Genomic DNA, 24,070 nt, shown 5'->3' with positions numbered 1-24,070 from the left:
TATAAAATTTTGTATTTTAATTCATGATTTACTGCGAACGATTGTAATAGCGGTTTCAAACTTCAAACTTTAAATTTTACGAATTCCACAAGAATAACAAATTATTTTCGAAAAATATATTATTTCTCCGAAAATTGCTTGTTTAAATAAAAATAAATCATCTTGTATTTTTATGTGTATATATTCTATTTCTTCAAATGTTTTTCTTTTATATTATATAGCACGAAAATATTTTATTCGAAATTACAGCGGAAATATTATAAATTATTTAAAACAGGCTTGAAAAATTTTATGTTCTAATTCAAATCCTTCGACACACACTGTTTCGTGAATTGGATACTCAGTTAATAAATTTAATAAGTATATAAGGGCGAACTAAATGTACGAGTTTGGGGATGCGTTACCTGGGAGATGTAAACAACAAATTTATTTATCTTTTTATTCGCACTCCACCTGATTCGTATTCGAAATGGAGCACGCATATATTCGAACATCAACAAGAAAGAAAAGGAGAGAGATTGCAAAAGATGCAGTTGAGAGAAAAAGCTGTTCGTTTTAGATACGGAAAAAAACATTATTGACCCTTCGTAGAAAGGTCTCTCGAGCGAGATGGCCGTGTCCCTGCAAACTCGTGTTTTCTACGGTCTGAGAACAGACATCGCTGGTAACGCGCATTACGTCACGGACGCTGAGATTTTATATCCGGTTGGTAATGCACTGGCGATTCACAATGTTCTTCAGCATCAGCAGAAGTTGATTCGATTACCCGACAAGTATCACGCAAACGCAATTTGTGTTTCTCCTAACAAGTAAGTAAATTTGACGAGGTATTGAAAGCACATTTGCCTGTAAGAAAAAATAAATAAAACAAGGAAATTTATTCCTGCATAAAAACTAAACGTTAATTGAAGCAAGCTCACATTTACTTCAATAAAAAAATACATGATTACAATCCGTAAAGATAAGAAAATAAAAAAAATAGCTGTACAAGACAGATGTTTGTGAGGATACGTTTTAATCTATTTCTTTTTATTTCTTGCACGCAGACAATTCTAATCAAATAATCCGCAATTTCAGAAAATATGTCGCTTTATCCGAGGTAGGAGACAAACCTACTATATCCGTTTATGATCTCAATTCTCTGAAGCGAAGGAAACTGCTCGGTATACCATTCGACGCGCCGGGAGTGACCCGGTTCATGTGTCTGGGTTTTACTTTCGATAGTAAGAATCTAGTAGCGATCACCGGCGAACCTGATCAGACAATGCTCTTTTATAACTGGGAGAAGGGCAAGGTTGAGTCTTCATTCAAGTTGGCTAACCCGCAGAATCCGCTGGCGATCGCCGAAGTGCTATCTTGCAATCCGGGAGATTCGACGGTGGTGGCGGTCGGCGGTGCTTACACCTTCAAGTTTCTTACCGTCTCCGAGACGGTCTGGCGTCCGTATGGTTTCGCCAAGGCAGAGAATCTCCTCGTCTGTTCGATGGCCTGGCTGGATGGTGACAGGCTGATGGTCGGCACCGAGGACGGTCGCATGCTCTACCTAGAGAACGGTGATCTTAAAAACATTTACAGAATGACCGACACGGTGTCAATGAATCTAAAGATTCGCGAGGAATATGTAATGCCTGCCGCCGTAAGCTCGCAGATAACACTGACGGTCGGCGAGGATGTTACTTGGCAGCAGAACGTAGCCTGCTTGATCGCGTTTCCACGGGGATTCGCGTACGCGTACGGGGCGGGGATCGTGGTGCTCTTTGAGAAAGAGGGAAAGCACAAGTACACGAAGAGGAACATCTACGTGATTCCGCAGCGAGTGGCGAAGGAGGAAGATCCTGATCTCTACAAGATCAATACGATCAACGTGAACCCCGGCTTCGATCGGCTGATCGTCACCGCCGGCTGGTCCCAGTTATACTACGCGACGCTGTGGGGTCCGGATCTGCAGATGGACCCAGAGCCGCAGAGGCTGAAGATTATGGGCCAGCCGTTGCACCATGGTCCCATTAACGGCCTCAGCATGTGCGCGTGGAAGCCGGTCTTCATGACATGTGGTGAGCTCGATCGCAGCGTTCGACTATGGGACTTCGAGACTCAGAGTCTCATCATGCTGAAGCAATACAACGAAGACGTATTCAGCGTCGCGTTGCATCCGATGGGGTTGTTCTGTCTGATCGGCTTCACCGACAAGCTGCGCTTCATGAGCATCCTGATCGATGATTTGCTGCCGATGCACGAGATCGCCATCAGAAGTTGCCGAACGATTTGCTTCAGCTACAACGGTCACCTGTTCGCCGCGGTAAACGGCAACGTTGTACAGGTGTACACCACCATCGGCTTCTACAACCCGTTCGTGCTCAAGGGGCACACAGGCAAAGTGAAGACCCTCCTCTGGTCGCAGACGGACCTGAAGATGCTGAGCATGGGCGCAGAAGGTGCCATTTACGAGTGGGACATGACCACCGGCACACGATCCAGCGAGTTCATTTGGAAGGGTGTCGCCCTGCGTGACATCGTACTCTCATCGGACGCGTCGTTCATCTACTGCATCACCCAAGATGACTACATACGCGAAATCAAGGAAAATGCGGTACATTTTTGAAATTACGCAAATTTACTTTTGGAATTAGATGTTTCATTTGTCTGTTATTAGATAATACGAGAGTTTCGACTGCCCGGCAGAGAGATGCAACAGATAATCATGGGAAAAGATGACTTGACGCTGTTCATAACTTCTTCCGACGGTATCATCATCTCACTGAAAAGTCCGCTTCAAACTCCAATAGAGTCAACGGATTTCCATATGCACTACGTTGATATCACACAGGTGTTTCTCTAAAAATATAAATTTAATTAACTCGGGAATAAATCACCTAAAATATTTTTTTTATAGTAGTGAAAAAAATACAGTAATTTTTGTTATTAATCAAAAGTCTGTATTTATTTTTTCATTCCTCGTTATTTTTTTTATAATATTGAATATATATATATATATAAATTTATATACATAATCTCAAATAGAACAGTTAATCATTTACGCAAAAAACTAAGTGATTATTCTCGAGTAAATATATACAATTTAATTAAGATATAAATTGTAAGAAAAAAAATTTCTTAATCGTTTCTTTCTTTCTTCCCTCGTTTTACAGATCGCGCTCTCTTACAATGAAAATTGCTTAATCTCGGTTGCAAAGGATGGCAGTTTGTGCATCTGGAAGTTATTCTTTACCGAAGGAAAAGTAAAGATGAGTCGAGATCTGCCGTATACGAATGAAGTGTTGATCGGTAAGGGTGACTTGGAGGAGAAGATACACAGCATCAAGAATTTGACGGTGAGACTGAGAGAAATGGAAACCGAGCACGCGTACAAGCTGCGGCAAATCGACGTTCAGCACAACGATAAGTTGCGTGACGTGCACCACGGCTACTGCGAGGCCATCAGGGAACTACGAGATAAAATCGAGAGGCTTCAGGAGGATCATACAACCGAGATCAACAACATGAACGTGAACATCGTGAAGATGAAGGCTACTCACGAGGAGGTGATGCGGCAAATGGAAAATAATTATGAGGCCAAGTTGATAACGGAATACGACAAGTATCAGGCGTTTGAGGAGCATACTAACGCCATGCGAGAGAATTACGAGGTGCAATTAAAGGATCTTGAGAAACGCGATACGGAGGAGCTGCAAAAAACTGTGACAAAGTACGAAGCGTTGCTTCACGAGAAGAAAGTGCAACTGGAGGAAGCGTCTGACGAGATGACGTACAAGGAGCGCGTTCATGAACGTTTGATGGCACAGATAGAGGACGACGCGGACCATGAAACTCTGGAGATTCGCACAAAGTATGAGAATCTCCTGTACGAGGAGAAACAGATCAATTTGAAGCTGAAGGGAGAGGCCGGAGTGATGCGAAACAAATTCATGGCCAGTCAGCGAGATGTGGACGATTTCAAGAGACAGGTGCATCGGGTGCAGGGCGAATTTGCGCAATTTCAAAAAAATATACAGGACCTTGAAAAGCAGATAACAGATTTGAAGAAGGAGATCACCGAAAGGGACACCATCATCCAAAATAAGGAGCAACAAATATACGATATGAAACTGACAAATCAGGAATTGGAGAAATTCAAGTTTGTGTTGAATTTCAAGATTGAGGAGTTAAGGAATCAGATAGAACCGAAAGATCAAGAGATACAGGAGCTGAAGGACAGTCTTCGGGACATGGAGGAGGAACTTATAAGTTTGCAAAAGACGAATGAGAACTTGGAGCTGCAGCTGCAAGAGGTACAAGAGAAATTGCGCGCGGCGCGTAAAGAGATCGATCACGAGATACACAAGAACAAAAGGTGTCAGCAGCTATTGCGAAAAATTCGCGTCGACATTCTCGACGCCTCGGGGCTCGTGCAAGATCCGAATGCTCTGAAGACGGCGGTGACTAACTTGTATCACAAGTATAGCGCGGACGATGAATTCCTACGTAGTCGCAAAGCGGACGTGGACGCGCAGTACGAATTTATGAGGCAGAGAGATCACCTGGAAAAGACTGTCGAGTCTCTGAAGAAGCAGCTGTCCCGAGACACGTCTAACGCCGACAAACATTTGAAGAGAGTGGAGGAGAATAGCATGCTTATCGTAGAATTGAACGCATTGAGGGAAGAGTTGAAGGAGGCACGAGAACACATCTTGCATATGGAGAGTATGCTGGGATTGAAGACGCAAAAAGACATGAGACCTGCGGAAGCAAGAAAAATCCTGGAGCAAGCGTATCGCGGATACAAGGAGTTGCAAGAGAAATATATAAGGCAAACGCATGACTATCAGCGGGTTATCTTGGCATTAAAGGAAGACGTTAAACGACTATTAACCAAAGTTCCATGTGAAGAGACGAAAGAAGAAAAGACGCAGTCTTGAATAAGTTTGTGACATTTAATCGTTTTCTTAGGAATTTGAACATTGTAGACTTTTACAAATTAACTTTGACAAATTAATATTTGAATATATTTTTTATACATAGTAAAAATAATTTTGTGTATATTTATGTTCTTTCTATGCTGTAATTATATATGTAAGTGTATATATATGTATATATTTATTCAGAGAAATAAAGGCGCGATACACAACAGCGCTATATTCGTAATATATTTTATTATAACCAAAAAATGAACCCCATCCTAATACTTGTATAAAAATAAAAAATAGGTATGCGTAAATCTTATTATTTAACGAATTTCGTTATTAGGAAATTGACACCACCGTTTGACGTTTGCCGCAAATGGCAAAATATATCCATTAATTAATATTTTCAAAAATAAAAATAGCAACAAAACAAAATTAACGCAGTATCGGGAATTATCGATACATTATTCCTTAAATAAATGCTATAATTTAAAGAATAAACGGAATGATGGCTTTACGGTTTTTCGGATAATGCGAGAACTCCTTTTTATACGCTCTGTGCTTGCCCAATGCCCACACGGTCATTTGGTATGCGCCAGCAAACGTAAACAGACCAGCTAAAAGATTAAAATACAAATATCATACAATCGTAAATGCAAATCTTGTTTGTATTTAAAAGTTAAAAGTCGTGCGTTTGCGCGACACAAAAATATCAGTGCATACCTGGAAGACACGACGTCATTACAGTGAAGGCGAGCCAACTGCCTATTTCGTATGTATAATTGGGACAGGAAACAAGATTGAAGAGCGTGGTGAAAGGATTATCGGTCGGCATTGGTACCTTCCTGACCGTCGTACCCGGCGGTCTCAAATTCCTCAGAGCCAAATGAATACTGAGATTGCCCAGTTCGCAGAGTGTGAACGCCGCCGCACCGATATAAGCCTGGAGCGCGGAGGGAGCCGTATACAGCGGATGGTTTGTGTGATACGCCACATACATAGTGAACAGCCAATAATAGGAGCAATTTTTAAACAGGTTACGCAACGGCATTGTTGCATGGCTGAAACGATGAACAAACATGGTCTCTAGGAGACGCTTTGCGTAATGCGCCGTCCAGGCGACTGCCGCCCAACTGAAAAAGAAAGAAAACCATTCGTACAGACTACTGAAAAAGAGAAAATACAGATTAAATAGAATCTGACTCTTACTGGGCTACATAGTGAAGATTGCTGTCCACATTTCCATAGAACAACCAAGGTCGCTGGTACAGCCAGAGGTATACCACCAGAGGTCCCGCATACTCCAGCAGGAACACAGTCTTCCAACCAATCTGAGGCCCGAGATCCTTGTAGTACAATTTTCCATCAGCCTTCAGCGACAGGGATTTAATCGTCTCCGAGTCAGCCAATGCTTTCCCCTTGGCATCCAACCTCAGACTCTGCCTCTGGACATACGGCGCCTTTTTCAATTTGTACAACTGCTGTTTCACTTCGCCGATCGTGGTGCTTAGATTTACCTGCAATGAGGACGCATACGTTACGCGTGACAAAATTCAGTCGCAAATATTGACAAAGCACCTCTTTCTCTCTCTTACAAAGAATCATTATATTCCAATCGAATTTCGATCAAGTTCTAATTAAATATTCTATACGTTTACGTTGCCACTCGCCGTGCTTCACTCACATTCACGTTGGCTATCGGCTTCGAGGATTTCGCCGACAAGACTTCGATCTGAAAGTAGACAGAAAAAACGACGAGTAAGTACGCGCGTCATTGGGAATTCGCAGGTCTCTCCTCCCGTCTCGAGAAATCACGCGAATCTTTTACCTCCATCTTCGCAGACACGTTGAACTTCTTCGCGTGGAAAACACCGTTCTTCCGTGCCGCGGTCGCAATCACACTTCCTCGCTGCCGCCGCCACCGCCGTCGGTCCCGGTCCCGGTCTTGTCACTTCCGTCCGGAGCAACTCCGTGCGGCTGGCACCACGCGGCGCTACTCGCACTTGGTCACGTGACCGTCGTCGCATTTTTTCGCTGGCCACCGGCACTCCAGTGGTCTCCTTGAAAAAAATTTGATAAGCGAAATTAGCAGATAATGAAACGGGATTGAAAAAAAAGAGAAAATAAAGACGCGAGCGAATTAGGTAAGCGATTATCGCCAACTCTTACAAATGTGATTATCGCACGATTGTCGCGTGTATGCGAAAAAACAAAACGGCTCGGTGTGTGTGTGTGTGTGTGTGGGAATGTACACACGAGAATTTGCATAGCGCATGCATAATTTCGTCGCAAAATGACTCGGCTGTTCCACGTAGGTGCGCATAAATATGAGCTGTAAAAAAAAAAAAAAAATAACGTGAGCCAAATATATCTCTTACTCCATTTAAATATCGTTTCCCTTCTGCTGTTTTTATGAGTGATTGTAGCGTGATCCTTATATAATCACGTAGTATCGCACGACACTCGATATATAACAATCATATATAATAGTAATAATACATAGACGCATATACCTTATTAATATATATTGTATCAATACGTCATAGAACGAAACTCTACTGGTTGCGTCATATTCTAAAAAAATTAATAATACAGGCAGTAATAATTAATTGATTTGTAATTGTCGCAGTTCAAGTTTTTTTCATAACATAATAATAATTCAAAAGTGATAATTGAAAGAAAATTAAAAAAAGATTATAAAATTGTAGAATTTTTAAAAATTTTTTATCTTTGATCGCAGCTTTTTAAACTCTTGAGATTATTTGATTACGATATCTTGTTATGAATATGACTATTGAATACAAGAAAAATTCAAAGTCACCTAATTAATTTACTTAATTCATGATTGCACAAGACCTTTGATCTTGCCTTGAATTAACGGCAGCTCTACACTGTTAAATTGGAAGTGTTCTAATTGTGCAAGATCATTGTATATGAATTAAGCAAGTTGTAACCCACAATCCTAAAAAATGTTTTTGTTCTACAATATCAGCAACAAATTATCAAAATTTAAAAACTGCAAGTTTTTTTCTCAATAATACAATTAATTTTAAATACGTTTCCTGAAAAATTATTAAAGGTTAAATACGTTTACAATGAAAAAACAAATAAAATGTATATAAATTAACATACATTATTTAGATTAGGTTCATTCTTGTTTTTTTAACGACAAAAAATTTTGGTTCTGAAAAAAGTTGCAAAAAAAAATTTTTTCAACTTGGCTTTTACACTAAAAAGAGTCTTTGACTCTATTCCGTTACAGTTTTAACTAAAACATTTTTAACCGAGTAAGTAGGTCCAAATAAAATTTTGAATAAATTCTTATTAGAGTTTTATTTGTATCTGTAAAAATTTAATTTAATTTGTAATGCTATTTCCCCATCGAATTCGCAAATAAGTACTGCTACACGCGACATTTTTATGTAAGAATCAAGAACAGATAAAAAAATTAAATAACTGTTAACCCAATAAGTGCACTAAATAACGCCTGGCTGTCAAAGATCATTGAACAATGTTTTTCTAATATGTTATTGTAATTACTTGAGATAACTTGAAAAAAAGATTTATACGTTGCAGTCTGCTTTATTCGACAAACAAGAATATTGTAGATAAAACGTATTTTGTTGGACATCACAGTTTTTTTAAAGTTTCATGATCAATAATATAAAAGTTAATTTTATTAACAATAGGTAATTATACTACCTTTTGCAATAATGTTGTTATTGATCGCGGGCAGTTGTGCTCGGCTTGCGTTTTCTTGTATTCACTTGTAGATGGCACATCATATCACATTATGCACGCTCACCGATCTTGCATGCAAACTACACGCATTTTAAAAATCTCTATGAATCCCGAACCAACATAAACTATAGAAGTAAATGTAAGTGAATTGTATATTAGGAATAAAATTATATTAAATCGAGAATGAAATATTTAATCGTTTTCTAAATAAAAAATTCAAAGAGCAAAGAATGTGACATGTGAAAATGGAAAAAGGATGAATTTATAACAGAAACACCTCGTAATTATTTTCAGAAAATTTACCTTGAGATCATTTCACATACAACTTTCTATTCTGAAAAAAAATTATATTATTATTTAAGTAATACATAATATTAACTTCCTGCTTAGAGTAATAAAACTAATGTATGCAAATAAAACTGTACGCGTGGAATAACGTCGTTACAGATACGACCATAATATAATATTTGCGGGATCAATAGAGTGTCCGATCGATCTTGCCGTTAACGTCACGTCGCCGTTAACGTCACGTCGCCGTTAATGTCGAAATAAATAATGCGACCCAAGTCGCCACGATGCCTTCCCTCCCCTTAAATCACTCCCGTGGCTTTCCTGTATTGACCGAAGTGCTCCAGATACTGCTGTATCGTGTCCATCGGCTGATAAATTTCGTTCATCCGGTTCTGCAAGATTTATAGAATAAAAAAAAACTCTACTGTTGCGTCATCAGACGGACGCTTCTCTCGCGAAATTTTCGACGCGTTTTACTTCCTCTAAAAATGAGTATTCACCTGGAGGTACTGGGGCGCTTGATTGGACACGGCAGAGCCCAGGAATCCCTGTAGAAACTCGCGTATGAGTTCCCACGCGCTCGCCGGCACCACGCACGGCCTGTACTCGACCTGGAAGAAATTTGCAATAAAGAAAAAAACAAGGAAATAAACACATAGCAGGATTATATTCTGACGGGTGTACACCATCGCGTCGTGACGCGCGTCGAATCGGCGCGCGATGATATATCGATATCTCGCTAATGCCTATCGGGAGGAATGACGACAGTGCCCGCGTGATGCGACATCGCGCGGGCGGGGTTTTACGACCCCGAAGACGGAACGTCCGTCTCCGGACCTCGTACGTCTCTCGCCCGTAATCCGGCTTACGGCGGCGTGCGTGCGTGCACACGTTGATGGCGTTGCAAAGAGATCGTGGGAGGAAACGGAATGGACGTTAGGTACATGTAGTCAGGCGAGACTCGCGCGCGAGACGAACTTCGAGCGGACGGAAAGCGCGACACGACGCACTTACGATAATCCGCCTTGAAACCGTCGACGACGAGTAGGTTTCATAAGCGAGCGGAGACTCGTCGTCGTCTCCGAATAAATAATTCCGCGACCGACACCAGGGAATCCTCTCTGGATTAGGGAAACGTCAATCTCGGAAAATGTCAAAAATTCGGTTTCGCACGTCGTTGGATACTGCCGGATACGTTCGGAAAACTCGACGGGAGATCTCGCTCGTCTGGATATGTCAGAATCGCAGACGAGGATATGACGGACGATATCGATGTCGAGTCTTTCTCTCCTTCTCTCTCTCTCTCTCTCTCTCTCTCTCTCTCTCTCTCTCTCTCTCTCTCTCTCGTTCTCCTGTTCTCAATTCTTTTTCCTTCCGCGATCTTACAGCCCCTGGCTATGTTAAGGAAGCTAAAAGTTAATATCGCCCTCGCTGCAAAATTGGTACTTCGGCCGAGCAATTCGATAAGCGCGGGATGAAGCTCGGAAAAATGAGAACGCGAAGATTCACCAAGAGAAAGAGAGAAAGTGAGAGAGGGAGAGAGAGAGAGAGAGGGAGCAAGGAGGGGAAGGCGGCAGCTGTTATTCTTCGACTTACAAAAATTTGTCCGGTGATTTTAAATCTAAAATCCAATTTCACGAATTTGTCCGGACGATAAACTTCTCGCGCGAACGTTATTTTCTCGCGAATGCGGGGAGAAGAATGATATCGATCCGTAGCGCAAAGCGGAGAACGCGAGATACTTACACGAATGACTGCGCGAGACCGCGAGACTTTCTTTTTAGAAATAAATTAATAAGAACGGCATATTACGTGACTGGGTAATTTTCTTTCGCTTCAGCCGACGTACACACTCATTTGCGCCGGCCAAGTTTCTCAGCTGGAACTTGGAATTTCCGAGATTATTCCGCCCAGATCTAGACCCAGAGCAACGGCAATTAAACGAAAATGCTGCCGAAATTCTGCGGAATCCGCCGACAATTTGGCCATGCACGGTCGCATTGTCGGATGTTCGAAATCATGGACGAAATGGCATTATTCTCTGTGTACAGCGCGGTACAGTGAATACCGATTTAAACGAAAAATCGCGATTGCGGATAAACCGGGAAATCGAACCGGGAGGAAGGGAGGAAGTGATAGTGGTGCGTTTGTCACGCGTTACAGGATGCTCGAAACACAGCCCGGTTCGCTTCGCGTGCTTTAAAAAAAAAAAAAAAGCGGGCAATAGAGAGCTTTTCCGGGTCATCGGAGTCCGCAGCTGCAGACGTGTGTTGAACGCACTGATAAGTGATTGCAGTCAAGTTTCGCGCAGGAGAGAGCGGAAGGAAGGAAGCGTTGCAGGAAGCGCCGCTCCGGAGAAAAGTGTTTGTGGGTCGACGAGGGAGGCAGAGAGAAGGAGGGAGGGAGAAAAGATTTAACGCGCGCGCGAGAGGGAAGTTTCTCTATTGAAATTAATGGGGGCGGTCGGGGGTTATCGTGACGTATTTGACGTCGCGGTCGCTGTACAAACGGCGCAGTTACCAATACGAATGGCTGCCGCTGGAGCATTTAAAGCCGGTGTCACTGGGTAAGTGTGTGTGTGTGTGTGTACAGTGTACACACGCGAGCGTGCGGATGAATTCGTCCAGACGGGGAGAAAGACTTCCTCCTGCGGAAGATATACCGGAAGTAGCAGCCGTGGAGGAAACGCTGTGCCTGGACGAGATCGTCGACGCGAAGAAAGGGGAGGAAATAGCTCGGAATCCCTTTCACGCTCCTCAGAAGTCCGGGCGTAATGTCGTGAGAAAGTGATGTCGTCCGCGTTATTGTTCGTCGCGTCTCACCTCTCACCTTTGAATTGGTGATAAAGAAGCGGCTCGGGATGGAAATATTTATTCGACTCTTGTTACCCCACGCGTAGTTTTACACGAGGGAAGCCGGGCACGATAAACCGGACCAGAGTAGACCTCCTTCGAACTCGCGGATTAATAATTTCGCAAGCCAATTAAGTTATTAGCTGGCTAAACGAGTGGTATTAACAGCAAAAGGGAACAAGAAAAAGCGATAACTTTGGGATAAACGACTTTAGATAAGCCGAGATCGCGAATCCGTGTCATACGTACGCAGCTGTTCGACAACGCTCGCGGAACATTGACAAATACAAAGCTAATACAATTCGTAATGATGTCCCGTATACGCGTGTATATGTATCTCGCATGTTTACAGATACCGTGCATCAGAGAATGGCATCTGATAGTGCGTGCGTGAAACACGTTGATGCGCACAAAAAGTGGAATGATTAAAGTGACGGTCTCTATATTATTTCAGGTAAAAATAATTTTCATTAATTCCTGTAAACCCAACAAACAAATGTAGAAGCAGTAAATATTATATAAGTTTAAAGAAAAATTATTATATAAGTCTAATTATTATATAATTATTATATAGTCGATAAACCAATGGTGAATTTTGAAAAATATTTATACATAAAAAAGAGCCAATTATGATTTACAATTTCTACACAGTCTGTCACTTAGTATCACGAAAGGGCAGGCGAGGTGGAATCGAGTGGTAATGATGCGGCCATCGATGGCGCTATTTATCGCCGGCATCCGGACTTAATTACGCGATTATTCTCGTGTGGTACTCCTGTGCCGGCGGCGGCGACGGGACATCGGCGGCATGAAATATCTCGAGCGTGCCGCGTTTGACACGCGAGACACGTATTCGCCATGCGGCGCGCGAGGGGTGCGTGGCGTCCACGTTCCGCCCCTAGAGCACATCTATAACCGGCGGTGCATATACATACGCGATTTGCGCGGGGGAGGAGGGAGGAGGGAAGCTTTCTCGTGGCCCAGTTATCAATCGATAATGCACGCTCGTCGCACGCGATTGGCAGAGGGGACACCAAGGAAGCAGCAAAAGGGGGTTCGTTTCATTCTTCGGGGCTCGTCTCTTCCCCCCTCCCCCCACCCCTAAAAAATTTGCCACGGATCTGTCGCGAGATTCGGAAGATCGAGCCTCTCGTTTCGCTCGCACTTCCGAATTCGAGTGACGCGCGATAGACGACCGTCGTCGTGTTTTTGTGACGCGATCAAAGGGTGGAAACGAAGTGACAGCCGAGAGCAAAAAACGAGATAAGTATCCTGAATGAGCTCTCTGGAGAGAGATAGAACAAATTTTAAACGCGGAGGAATTTTTACGAGAACAACCGAATTAAAAGTAAACCGTCAGCGGATCGGAATGAAAAATATCACTTTAACGAGATGGAAATCCGTCAGTGAATCAAAAATTCGCAAGACAAACCGACCGATTTTCGACGTTGCTTCCGGACAAATTCCGTCTCTTTTCGAGAGAAATGCAGAATGTTACTCACCTCCACTAGAACGCCTTTGAAATTCTGGCTCATCGTCACGCTGCCCAATTTGACGCAGAAGTCGCCGAGCTCGAATCGCGGGCCCTTGGACTCGATCTTCGTTTGCTTTTTATTGACGTAGATGTGATTCAACATTTTGAACATCACTACGTCGAACAGATTGTCCGCTATCAGTGGTACCACTTTGCTGCCGGATTCGACGAGAGCGAACACCGAAGCCGGTTGCTCCGAATTGTGCAGCACGTGCACGTTCCTTTGAGCGCCTAGGAAGTCACACAAGCGTCATGTTTAGGCACAAGTTCTGTTAAAAACAAGTCAATAAATCATAATCAAATCGAATAATCAAAGTAAACCTTTATTCTCTTTCTCTCTCTCTTCCCCTTTTCCTCCTTAACGTAACACTAAAACTATATGCTTATTTAAAATTTAATCAAATTTAAGATTCGTTAACAATTACTGTAATTATCGTTATATTTTATTTAATAATATCTATTTATTCATTATTTAAATCTTATTTCAATTTCCTCTTTGCCTTCGGACTCCGCTTTCATTTAACACAACCAGACGGTTAATCGTGTACTTGTATAATACATGCGAGCAGCAATTAACATCCAGTCTAATTCGAATTTCTGTGTGGCGACGAGCAAGAGGATCGCAGCAGCCGTGGGCAACCATGCGCGAGAGAGCGATGCTTCTGCCGGGATGCGTGCATTATCTCTTCTCGGCGGAAGTTCCATAAACTAACGAACGTATATTGCGACGGCGCGGTGAAGTCGGACGCGACTGAAACTTCAACCCCCCTGTTAAAGTTTACAACGTCGATTTGCATCTGCATGCATATCCCGTTTGTCGAGAATGTCGGCGCGAGATCGGCGGCTTCGTCTCGAACATTGCGCGAGAAATAAAATAATCTCGCTTTAGTAACAACAGTTTGTAATTATAATCCCGAGTTGTCGCAGACTGCAGGGTAGACTAGCAGGCTATAGGCTAAATTTGTTTGTTATGAAATAAAATAAAATTAAAAAAAAAAGGAAACGTCTGGTTGGAGCGCATGGTTGTGCCATTACACGTCCATTGTTCATCCGCAAAGCAGAAACACGCGACGAGTTTAAATTTACGACGTGTGAAACTCTTTTGAATATTCATAATTCGTCCGCTACCGCTCGCCGCACAGCCCTGTGTAATGGCAGGGTACGGGTTGTGTTAGGCCCTAACGTATGAATAATTTATCTGTTAAATTATAACGCGCCCTTTTAGCGCAACACGCCCGAATGACACGATTTTTCATCCGCGAGGCGAACGACCGCCGACAGTTTTATGCGCTCTAAATTTCGAGTTGCCGATCAGCATAAGTATCGCTCCGGTAATACCCGATCTAACGCCCTCTCCCCCTCCTGGCGTTTTTCGCTCGCCGAAATCAGTTCCGCATATTTGTGACATTATCAAAATCCAAAGTCATCATAATAACGTATCAAATACGAAAATAATTGAAAGGTTTTTTACGAAAATCAAACGAGACGTCAAAAGTAAAATTTTCAGGGAGTAAAAAAAAATTTTCATCTTTAAATCAATTATATTTTTCGTTTGATTCTTGCTGAAACAAAATTATACACAATGTGACATGGCTTGAGAATTATTGAACGTCATAATCCAGATTTTTTTGAAAAATGGATATATTTAATTTTTGTGTAGAAAACTATTCAATTATAATTCTACTAATTAACAACAGTTGGGATTTTTGACGTTTTGTAAAATTGTCGGCGAAAGGCTTGGAACCGAGATTGTGCTAGTCAAATGATATTCTGACGTTACATTCTGTATGAATATCCCATGTAGATCCATGTAATGCAAATAATTCGGCCGCCGTGGACGAAACGTGCCGTAGCACGGCGTGTTCTCTAAGCAGCTTTACGCGATCTGTCCTGCTGCACGCGCGGCTTTTGCAAAATAGACGTATATATCTCGTTTGCGCTCGAACGGTCGCAGATTAACGAATGACCGGATTGCTCTTCTCTCTCTCTCTCTCTGCCTTCGTCGTCGAATCTTCCTCCTCTTCCTCCTCCTCCTCCTCCCGCTCTTCCTCGTCCTCGTCCTCCTTGCTCCTTCGCTGCAATTTGCACCAACGATCGTACGGTACTGTGACGCGCCGCATGCCGCATACCGCATCGTCTGCATCGCACGTTATGCGGCGCCGTTACGCGAACGCACCGCAAGAGCCGCAAACGCAGATCGTCGTCTGCGTATCGCAAAAAAGGGAGAGGGAGGGGGGGGGGAGAGTAAGAAGAGAGGCATCTTCATTTCTTTCTAAAAATCTATAGGTCAGACGATCGATTTTTCCTCCTGCGATTAGGTCGCGGCGACCTGAAGCTGCCGAATGATTAACGGTTGAGAATAATGGGTTTCCGAGCGTAAACCGAGCATCGAGAGAGAACGAGCGGTAAGAATCTTCTGTTAATCTCAAACGGGCTTCACCTGAATGGAATTTTAACTCGAAGCTCGCGCACAGTTGCGAAAATTTATTACATAATTAGAAGTGAGAAATTGCAAGTGCCCCCTCGAGACCTGTCGACCTGGGAAAGTCGTTGGCCAGGGAAGATGGGGAATAAAACTGATTTTAATGACATTTCGTTCACGCGTCCTGTAAACAGTTTCTCCTTGTATTTTCAACGTTGAGTTACTTCATTTTAAATTACTGTTAAAATTATTCCGGATTATCCGTCGCTGCGTATGCACTCATCGTTCGGACATAATGCGATCGCGCATCATCATCATCGTCGAATGCATTACTTTGATTTCGACGCAGTAATGCGACGCGTGTCAATTATCATGCAACGATACTGAGAGCAGGTAATTCCTTTGTTATCCGATTATAGCTGTAGCATTGATTAGTTGGCCGGCGAAATGCAGTATTTCGCTGATTCTCATACAAATCGAGAATTTGACGCTGACATGATTTTCCCGTTGCGCAGTTATCTGGCAGTAGTTTTTGAGATATAAGGATTTACAATGTGTGACCAATTATAAATCACGTACAGACGATATCACAAATACGCGAGTCATGGTAATATTAATCACATAATACGTGATCGTCCAACAGTGATCTCTGACTAATTTAAATCTCATATTTCAAATAACTTATTTAATTCGAGAATTTTTTCTGCTTATAATATTTTGATTGGCGAATTTCGGGACACATAATATGGCAAAGGAGAAGATGATATAGGTCTTTGCAGATATTATCAACAATATCTCGTAATACATACATATAATCCTAAATATAACAGTATATGTATAGTCGAGCGTATGCTTACGCAAATGCAAGTATAGAAATAATAAGATTGATCATTCTTAATACAAAATAGACATGTTAATCGTGTAGACTCGGTCAACTAATTATCCCGTCATTTTCTTTCGTCACGCTTGCATGCAATGATCGATGTTCTCCTCGGCGAGAGAAAAGAATCACTCGTCTTTAAACGTTAAAATTTTTAAGAATCCCGCATTCGTGTCAGACTGCGTTTTGTATTACCCGATCCTTCACGGTCGACGCGTCTCATCGTTCCGCCGCGGTAATTAATTACCATCATTGCCGCTCACGCTGCAGGTTGCACCTGCTTTGTCGTTCGCCGTCCGCTCGCTGATCCAATTTCAAGCTGCGAGCGCCAGAATTGCGCTCCTCCCGCTCCCGCAAGTAGGGGGAAGAGAGATATTATTGATGAAGTATTTCTATATAAAGCGCGGCATTATTCGCGCGCGATAAATCAAACGTAATTTCGGACGCGCCGCAAAATATATGTCGGACGGGAGTTGTATATTGTACAATGCCTCCGGGGAGCCTTATAATTAAAACAAGAGCGCGGAGAATTTGCGGCTAGAAGAGGAGATAAATTTCGCGATTATTCAGGATCCGGTTCGCGTACCGAGAATATTTCAAAGTGCGTCAGTCAGCGGTAGAATAAATCGTTCGCGACACACAATTACGCGCAAATCGAGTATTTATTTGTGGAAATATTAGGGCTTTAATTATCGATTTATTCAATAAATTTAATAATAAACTAAACGGAGTACTTGAATTAATTTTTAATGACTCTCTCAGATGCGTGAAGATTTTCAAAGAGATTTGCTGCTCCTTTGTCGGAGCAGCAAATTTTCCACTTTGTCGCGGAGATAGAGCACGATAAATACCCGCGTAGTAAATTTGCTAATTAATGCGATGTAAAATATTAACGTCAAGCTCGACGTTTGACGTGGCATTTCACAACAGGTGTTTTCATCACGTTCGATTAATACGTTCAGGTTACGGGACGACTATTGGTATTTGAAAAAGCGTTCCAAGTTGATAGAATAACTTGATGCGGTTTAACGGCAAATGGATCCCGACGAGAACGGATCATGGTAGGATCACAATTTCTTCCCCTCTCCGCTCGGTTCTGTTGTTCGGGACGCAGGGGAGATTCGCGATCGCTTTATTAAAAGTTTCAGCTGCCACCCAGCGGTCGCGTAAACGATTCACCAACACCACCCAGTGAAAGTTTATAAAGTCCGCACCACAGCGCGCGAAAAACGCAGGAGAAATCGCGTCCAATGAGACGCGCTCGCGAATTCCACGCGTGTCTGCATCTCAACATTATTAATGGACCAAGATGAAACCCGATAATAAAAGATCCGTCTAGGTCTATTAACCGGGATATCGATATTTGCGAATGAATTTCTAGCCGGGTCGCAATGTCGCGTCGGCCCACGATTCGAAAGCGCTCGAAACGAAGCGTGACAATGTTACGCGAGAGTGTAATTCTCTCTCTCTCTCTCTCTCTTACACGCGTGCGCATGCTGCACGCAAATGAGACGCGATGACACGTGCGAGTCAGGCGGCTCGCGGCGGTAAATTGCGATGACAAATTGACGTTCGAACGTTCGGGCTTGTTGAACAGGCAGGCGCGCGAGGACGAGGTCCTCGATTAGCCTCGGGATTCCTTCGACGAGGAGAATTTCGGCCGTGTCGAACCGGGTCGATGAAAGAAATAAGAAAAAAAAAAGAGAGAAAGGAAAAGAAATGGTCGCGTGGTCCACCCTTTTTCGATTCCAGCCCTCACCCCTTCACTCCCGTAGTTTGTGACGTAAACAACTTGGAGCATCACGAGGCGCCATTGTACTTCGGACCCCCGGGGGTATTTCGATCCACCGGTATAGCTACCCCAATTTCGAAACGTGGAACCCCGCGGGAGGCCCGGCGAGGGTAGAGGAGGGGAGAAGACCACGAGACTTTATTGTCAACCAATTTATCCTCCATTCAACTCGGCCGAGAAAGAGCTTTTCACTGGGTGTGTCCACGCGATCTTTCCTCTCCCTCTCCCCCGTCCCCTCGTCCCCCTCGTAGTTTATTGCGACATTAATTAGAATCAGTGTATAAAGTTGTTACGTTTATTACGATATTATCGCGTACACGTCCTCGCGTGCGCTCGTTTTACGACACGTAATTCAAGGATAAAATCATACCGCGCGTGTCCTTCCACGTCTCGTCGTTACGTTCACCCCCCTCCCTACCCTCGTCGGAGAAACGTCCGAGCGAAAATGCAAAGTGTCGCATCGATAATGTCGTATCTCGTTATATCTCGCCGCGCGAATTAATTAGCGACTATTTATACCGGTCGGACCCGGAGACGTCGCCGTGAGCCGACTCGCCCGTTTCACAATCTCCTCCGGATCGATCCGGATTAAGCCGTTGTACACAAGCTGGTCGCGATACGTTAAATCTCCCTCCGATTCTCTCTCTAGGTCCCCGCGAGGCTTTTTATCTTCTCCCTTCGGGGTGTGTATGTGTGTCGCTCGTGTAACAGACCGCAACAGACGCGTATAATCGTCCGCTTCTAATCGTATTTACCATCGGTGCTGCGATCAAATCGCGAATGTAGTGAATCTAAATGCAACCGCAAATAAGAAATATAAAGAGTCAGTCCCATCTGAGGCCAATGGAGGGCTCTTTTATTGAATTTACTGAAGGAAATAAACTGTTCGACGTATTTCTCCTTTTCTCTCTCTATCTCTCAAAAATTTTATTCCCGGTATTGGAGAACTTTCTGATGTAACGGATCCTTATTTTATCTAACTTTATTCGATTTCAGAAGAGTCGCCGAGTTTCGTTCTGAGAGACGCCGCGTGCGGAACAAATACCGAACAAATAACAGGCACTTAAAAAGCGCCGCATTAATATCGATTGAAAAATATACGCCGGAACTTTTTTCGGGCGAAGCCGAAACAAACGCCACCCACTCCACGTTTCTTCTCAAATCGAAGGGGGTGCCGCTGCCCCGACCTACCTTCCTCGTACGTTCTGAAGATCCCCGATCTATCTAAACTAACCCAGACCTAACCCAGTAACTCGCGGTCGTTGTAACCCTGAAGGCAGTCCAATCCCTCTCCGTCTACACCGCGCGTCTCTCCGGGTCTCTCTCTTTCTCTCTCTCTTCTTCAATCCCCTACCTTCCTCGTCCCCTACCTACCCCCGCACGGGCAAAACATACGGATCCGTGCGCGGCGGAGGCCAGAGAGGGTGGTTGTCGGTGAAAGGAGGGGAGGGGATTAGTGCGCAGGGGGTTTTCGTGCGCGATGCCACAGCCAACCCGACGGGGTAGTGTCTGGGGGGCTGCGTTTCTCTCCCTCTCTCAGTTGGCCGCGATTCATCGCCGGGTATGCACGTCGTCTCGTTCGTCGTGGTGGCCGGGTGGCACGCCAGCAGCAGGTCGAGGAAGCGCGAGAGGGTGGACTCCGGGTCGCGCTTCCGTCGCAACCTTCCTCCTCCTCCTCCCCTTCCTCCATCACTGCCTCCTCCCTCTCTTCCTCTTCCTGCTTCTTCACGTCGCGTTACGAGAGAGGATTAAAGCCGCTCTTCGCGACTGGATCGCGCGGGGTCGCCTTTTTTTTTTTCGGGGGAAGAGCGAAAACTCGGCGCTCATCTCGTCACGACCGCGAAGAGTGCTACGCGGGTGCCACGCCGAGGCGACGCGAGTGCGGCGAGGTGGTGATACACACACGCGCGCACTGAACAACGACGAGGAAGAGGTGTGTGTGTGATAATTAAGAAAGTAATATGGAAATGCGCGGGTCATTTTCGTGATGGCATGAATACGTTTAACATTCTTAAAACCGACGTACGAAACCGCGACTCGGCCGATACCAAGATCATAAATACAATCCACTAATTAATAATTAAACATTCCACGGTCGATAAATCCCTCCTTTCGTTGTGGTGTGAATGCATTCGTTTTAAGATGCTCGAAAGATTAATCCCGATTCTCTTTGGCGTTCCAGCGTCGCTCGCATCGTCGCGAAATTATGTAGGTTCGTTTGGTACAGAGAGGAGAAAATCAAACGTCTCCGGAAGTGGCAGTGTATGATCGATCGTCGTCGTACTCATAATAATCGTCGAAGTTGATGCAAGTCGCACTCCATCGTCCCGATCTGACTAGCGATAGATCCGGGTTGAGACGATCAGAAGGAATCTTAAGCCGGGCCCAATTAAAGGGGGAACGACAATCTCCCTCGAAGAGGGAAGAAACGCAGGGAGATGCGAGGACGATTGACGCTTCGAGGGAGCTCCTCGAGCGACCCGCGAATTAACGAAGCATTTACATTCCCGGGGAGAATGCGAGAAATAAATGAAATTGCGGAGTCAATTGCACGCGAAATTTCGCCGCGCGCGCGCCGGGGGAAATCGAGATTAAATGGCCGGCAGCTGATTGATTAACCATTAGGCGAACGCATTTAACGAGCGATTGTGCTCCCTCGCGCTTCGCGTAAAAACGGATAACGAGAAGCGAGAAGTAAAAGCTGCGAGAGTAAAGAGTTACAGAACGCGCGCACGCGAAATTCCCGCCGGCGTAAAAACATTTAATTAACAAAGTTAAAGGGTACGGACGGAAGATAAGCGAGAACGTTACCTTCGTTGAATCGCGTGGCGATTCACTTTTTAACGGCCTTGATGTTTATATTAAGATACGCGCTCCTCGATAATTGCGAATAAGAGCTGGCAGCACGATCAATGATGACTGCGTCAGTGTTCGGGGCTAATACGGTGACATACCTCGTCGGATATGGTGCCTCTCTCGGGGAGAAAAATTCCCCTTTACCGAGGCAAGCCTCTCGAAGACCGGATTTAAATTCATCCGCTTGTACATCCGGCTTTCAAGAGTTGGATCCTCGAGTCTCTCTTTCTCTCTCTTGCGCGGTGCGTCCGAATTTCAAATTTAATAAACATACTTCCCACCCTCGCGCGTCCCGTGGAAACAATTTTTTTTTTTTTTTTTAATACTCACGCGAGATGTTTACGTGATATTTTAATTCCTCGCGCGTCGTCTCTTTTGTATGCACACGGGAAAACGGGAAAAACGGGTCCGCGCGCGTTTATTCGCGACGTACACAATCGTGTCGCTTCAGCGATTACGCGCGGGTGTCACGAGGAAATAATAACATTCGAAAATATCAGCGGCCGAAATACACCGGTGCTGATCTCGCGAGGCTAAAAACTCGCGGCTCCAGATCTGGCCGATATTGAATGGAGATGAACGCTTTGCATAATCCGCTGCGCGCCGCGCCGATCCGCCTCGTCGAGATAGAAGCAGAGGACGGGATGATTCCACGCGGCGCGACGAGGGTTGCGTTTTTATTACGACGGCCGATCGTCGCGTGATCGACTGCCCCCTTCCCCCCCTCTGTGAGAGAAAAGCAGAGAGGACGAAGGAGAGACCTCTCTGTCTCTCTCTTTGTTCTTTTCAACGGCGTCATGCGCGCGCGATGCGGACTACCAGGGGAAAGGAAGTGCATCTCGTCGAAACCGGAGCAAGGTGATTAATCACCCGCCGCTGCGGACGCACTGACCAGTCGATGCAGCTGCAACTCGCGTGCTGCCCGTCCGCGACTCGCCCACGCGATCATCTCGGCCGGCGATCGGACGGCGGCGTTTGTGAAAACTCGCGTCCCATTTGTCGCGGGAGAGAAAGAGAGACGACCACGAGAGAGGCGGCCACGGAATCACCGGATCGCCCCGCGGATATCGCATTGATCTCGAGGAAAACGCCGTGACTAAACGGCACCGGGATGATTAATGGTTTTTCACGCGAGAGCGATACGCGCGCGACGATATCGACGCTACGTTTTAATCGGGATTTAAAATGCGGGGGTTTAAAGGCTACGCCGATGGGTTAGTATATACGTTGGCAGGTTGCGATTTCTCTCTTATGTGAAAACGATAGAACATTATTTACCCGAAATTAAACCATGACACCGCAAAGAGAGAGAAAGAAAGAGAGAGAGAGAGAGAGAGAAACCAGCGAGAGAAATTGGAACGCGTTGAGAGGAATTGTATTAATAAATTTAAACTAACGGGATTCTCACCCGTGGTGATTAAAGGGGCGATGCTAGGAGAGAGAATGAGAAATTAGTTCTCTAACGGCTGGAGGAAAGTCGATGAGAGATATCGGCGCGGATTATTGTATAGTCTCGACGGGGGAGCGGTGGTTTAGGTGTCCGGCGAGGAGCCCTCGTGTCGCATGCTTTAAAAAAGAGGAGGAGCGTGTCGGTGCAGTGTTGCACATCGGTCCATCCATCGGTAACAGCTGCATCATCCACGGACGCGCGCGCGGCGGCGTCGCATCGGTTCGCGTCAGCAAAAATTCACTGACGCGAGGGGCTCACTTATTGTGCACCGGCGCGGCCTTTTCTCCGCCGTTTTATATCCTGGCCGCGTAAGCCCCGGTGATGCGCGGGGTTTATCATACGATTTAATAGCGTTCCGGAAGGTTATTGGTCCGTACAAAACTTGGAGCGTCACGAGGAACGTAGAGAGGAGCCCCCGCGCTCTTCCTTCACTTCTTTCCTCCGCTTATAGATCCTTTCATTTTGCGCTCGGCGATCGATCGAAGAATTTAATCTGCAGAGAAAGAGCAGAGCAGCCGCTTTCTCTCTCTCTCTCTCTCTCTCTCTCTCTGTGTGTGTCTCCGTTATCAATAGCGACCGCTGATTTTCCGCTCCGCGACCATCGGTGATAACGTACTTGCGACAATCGTTAAATTATTATAGTATTTATCATTTTCATTGACGCTCCATAAATATGTTAAAGCAACGTGCGTTCTAATTTCAACGCGGATAGAAAGAGAAGCTTTAAATTGGATTTTAAATTAAAAACTTGCTCGAATTAGAATCAATTTAAAGTTTTTAAATTCTGTTACTTATTTTGCAGAATAAACGTAAAATCGAGAAAATTAAATCTCCGAATAACACGTATTGTAGTGAGCAGACAGAGAGAGAGAGAGAGAGAGAGAGAGAGAGAGAGCTCTAAAAAAGAAAAATCGACGGTTATGCGACAACTGTGATAAAAAAACGTCAGTAAAATCTCCGTGAGAATTGCTCGTCCGATTTAATAAATACTGATAAAATTAAAGCAAATGTCAGGCACCGACCTTTGCAGAATGGAATATGAAATTCCGCGTCGCGATTCCGCTGCACTGACCCTCGCAACCTTTGCGCCCACGACTTTTGCACGATGCACATTTTCGCAACGCATCCTCGGCGTTTCACGGGGATGACACCGAAAGAAATGTATTCTCAACTCATTCAAGAATTTACCTCTATTTCTTACAATATAAAGATTTTTTAACTTTAAAAATCTATAATTTTTTCTAAACTAGAACAATCCTAAATTTTTGAAAATAAAAGATGAGATTTTCCTTAAATAAGATTTATATTAATGTAGCACATTAGTAAAATTCAAAAAAATTTCCCTAGTTTT

General features: G+C 44.3%; 4 protein-coding genes across 6 annotated transcripts in view; 2 read left to right on the top strand and 2 right to left on the bottom strand.

Annotated features, from left to right (window-relative positions):
• Positions 1 to 220: 220 nt before the first annotated feature.
• Positions 221 to 5,127, top strand: LOC105834620 (cilia- and flagella-associated protein 57). Its single transcript, XM_012677249.3, has 4 exons — positions 221 to 809; positions 1,078 to 2,590; positions 2,654 to 2,827; positions 3,150 to 5,127. The coding sequence occupies exons 1-4, from the start codon at positions 610 to 612 to the stop codon at positions 4,914 to 4,916; spliced, it is 3,654 nt and encodes a 1,217-aa protein (XP_012532703.1). The 5' UTR covers positions 221 to 609; the 3' UTR covers positions 4,917 to 5,127.
• Positions 4,918 to 6,867, bottom strand: LOC105834618 (very-long-chain enoyl-CoA reductase). The gene is made up of 5 exons (XM_012677247.3): positions 6,730 to 6,867; positions 6,586 to 6,633; positions 6,111 to 6,418; positions 5,625 to 6,034; positions 4,918 to 5,518 (listed from the first exon to the last, which is right to left on the bottom strand). The coding sequence occupies exons 1-5, from the start codon at positions 6,733 to 6,735 to the stop codon at positions 5,391 to 5,393; spliced, it is 900 nt and encodes a 299-aa protein (XP_012532701.1). The 5' UTR covers positions 6,736 to 6,867; the 3' UTR covers positions 4,918 to 5,390.
• A 2,059-nt stretch (positions 6,868 to 8,926) lies between these two features.
• The window catches only part of LOC105834619 (mediator of RNA polymerase II transcription subunit 20), an 85,506-nt gene continuing 70,362 nt past the window's right edge, over positions 8,927 to 24,070 (bottom strand). Inside the window, exons 3-5 of the mRNA XM_012677248.3 lie at positions 13,288 to 13,550; positions 9,434 to 9,544; positions 8,927 to 9,325 (exon numbers count right to left, since the gene is read on the bottom strand). Of these exons, the coding sequence (XP_012532702.1) occupies positions 9,233 to 9,325; positions 9,434 to 9,544; positions 13,288 to 13,550 (467 nt within the window). The 3' untranslated portion in view covers positions 8,927 to 9,232. The remainder of the gene's footprint in view (positions 9,326 to 9,433; positions 9,545 to 13,287; positions 13,551 to 24,070) is intronic.
• The window catches only part of LOC105834615 (facilitated trehalose transporter Tret1), a 67,743-nt gene continuing 63,551 nt past the window's right edge, over positions 19,879 to 24,070 (top strand). Inside the window, exon 1 of one of the 3 annotated variants that reach the window (XM_036293327.1) lies at positions 19,879 to 20,346. In XM_036293327.1, the coding sequence (XP_036149220.1) occupies positions 19,894 to 20,346 (453 nt within the window). In that variant the 5' untranslated portion in view covers positions 19,879 to 19,893. Of the gene's footprint in view, positions 20,370 to 24,070 lie in introns of all 3 variants that reach the window. The other 2 variants (XM_012677242.3, XM_036293329.1) reach the window with 2 other exon arrangements.

The sequence above is a fragment of the Monomorium pharaonis genome, chromosome 10 (genome assembly GCF_013373865.1).
Source record: "Monomorium pharaonis isolate MP-MQ-018 chromosome 10, ASM1337386v2, whole genome shotgun sequence".
Classification (NCBI taxonomy): domain Eukaryota; kingdom Metazoa; phylum Arthropoda; class Insecta; order Hymenoptera; family Formicidae; genus Monomorium; species Monomorium pharaonis.
The sequence above is the reverse complement of the archived record's forward strand: the minus strand, read 5'-3'. Positions and strand labels throughout refer to the sequence as shown.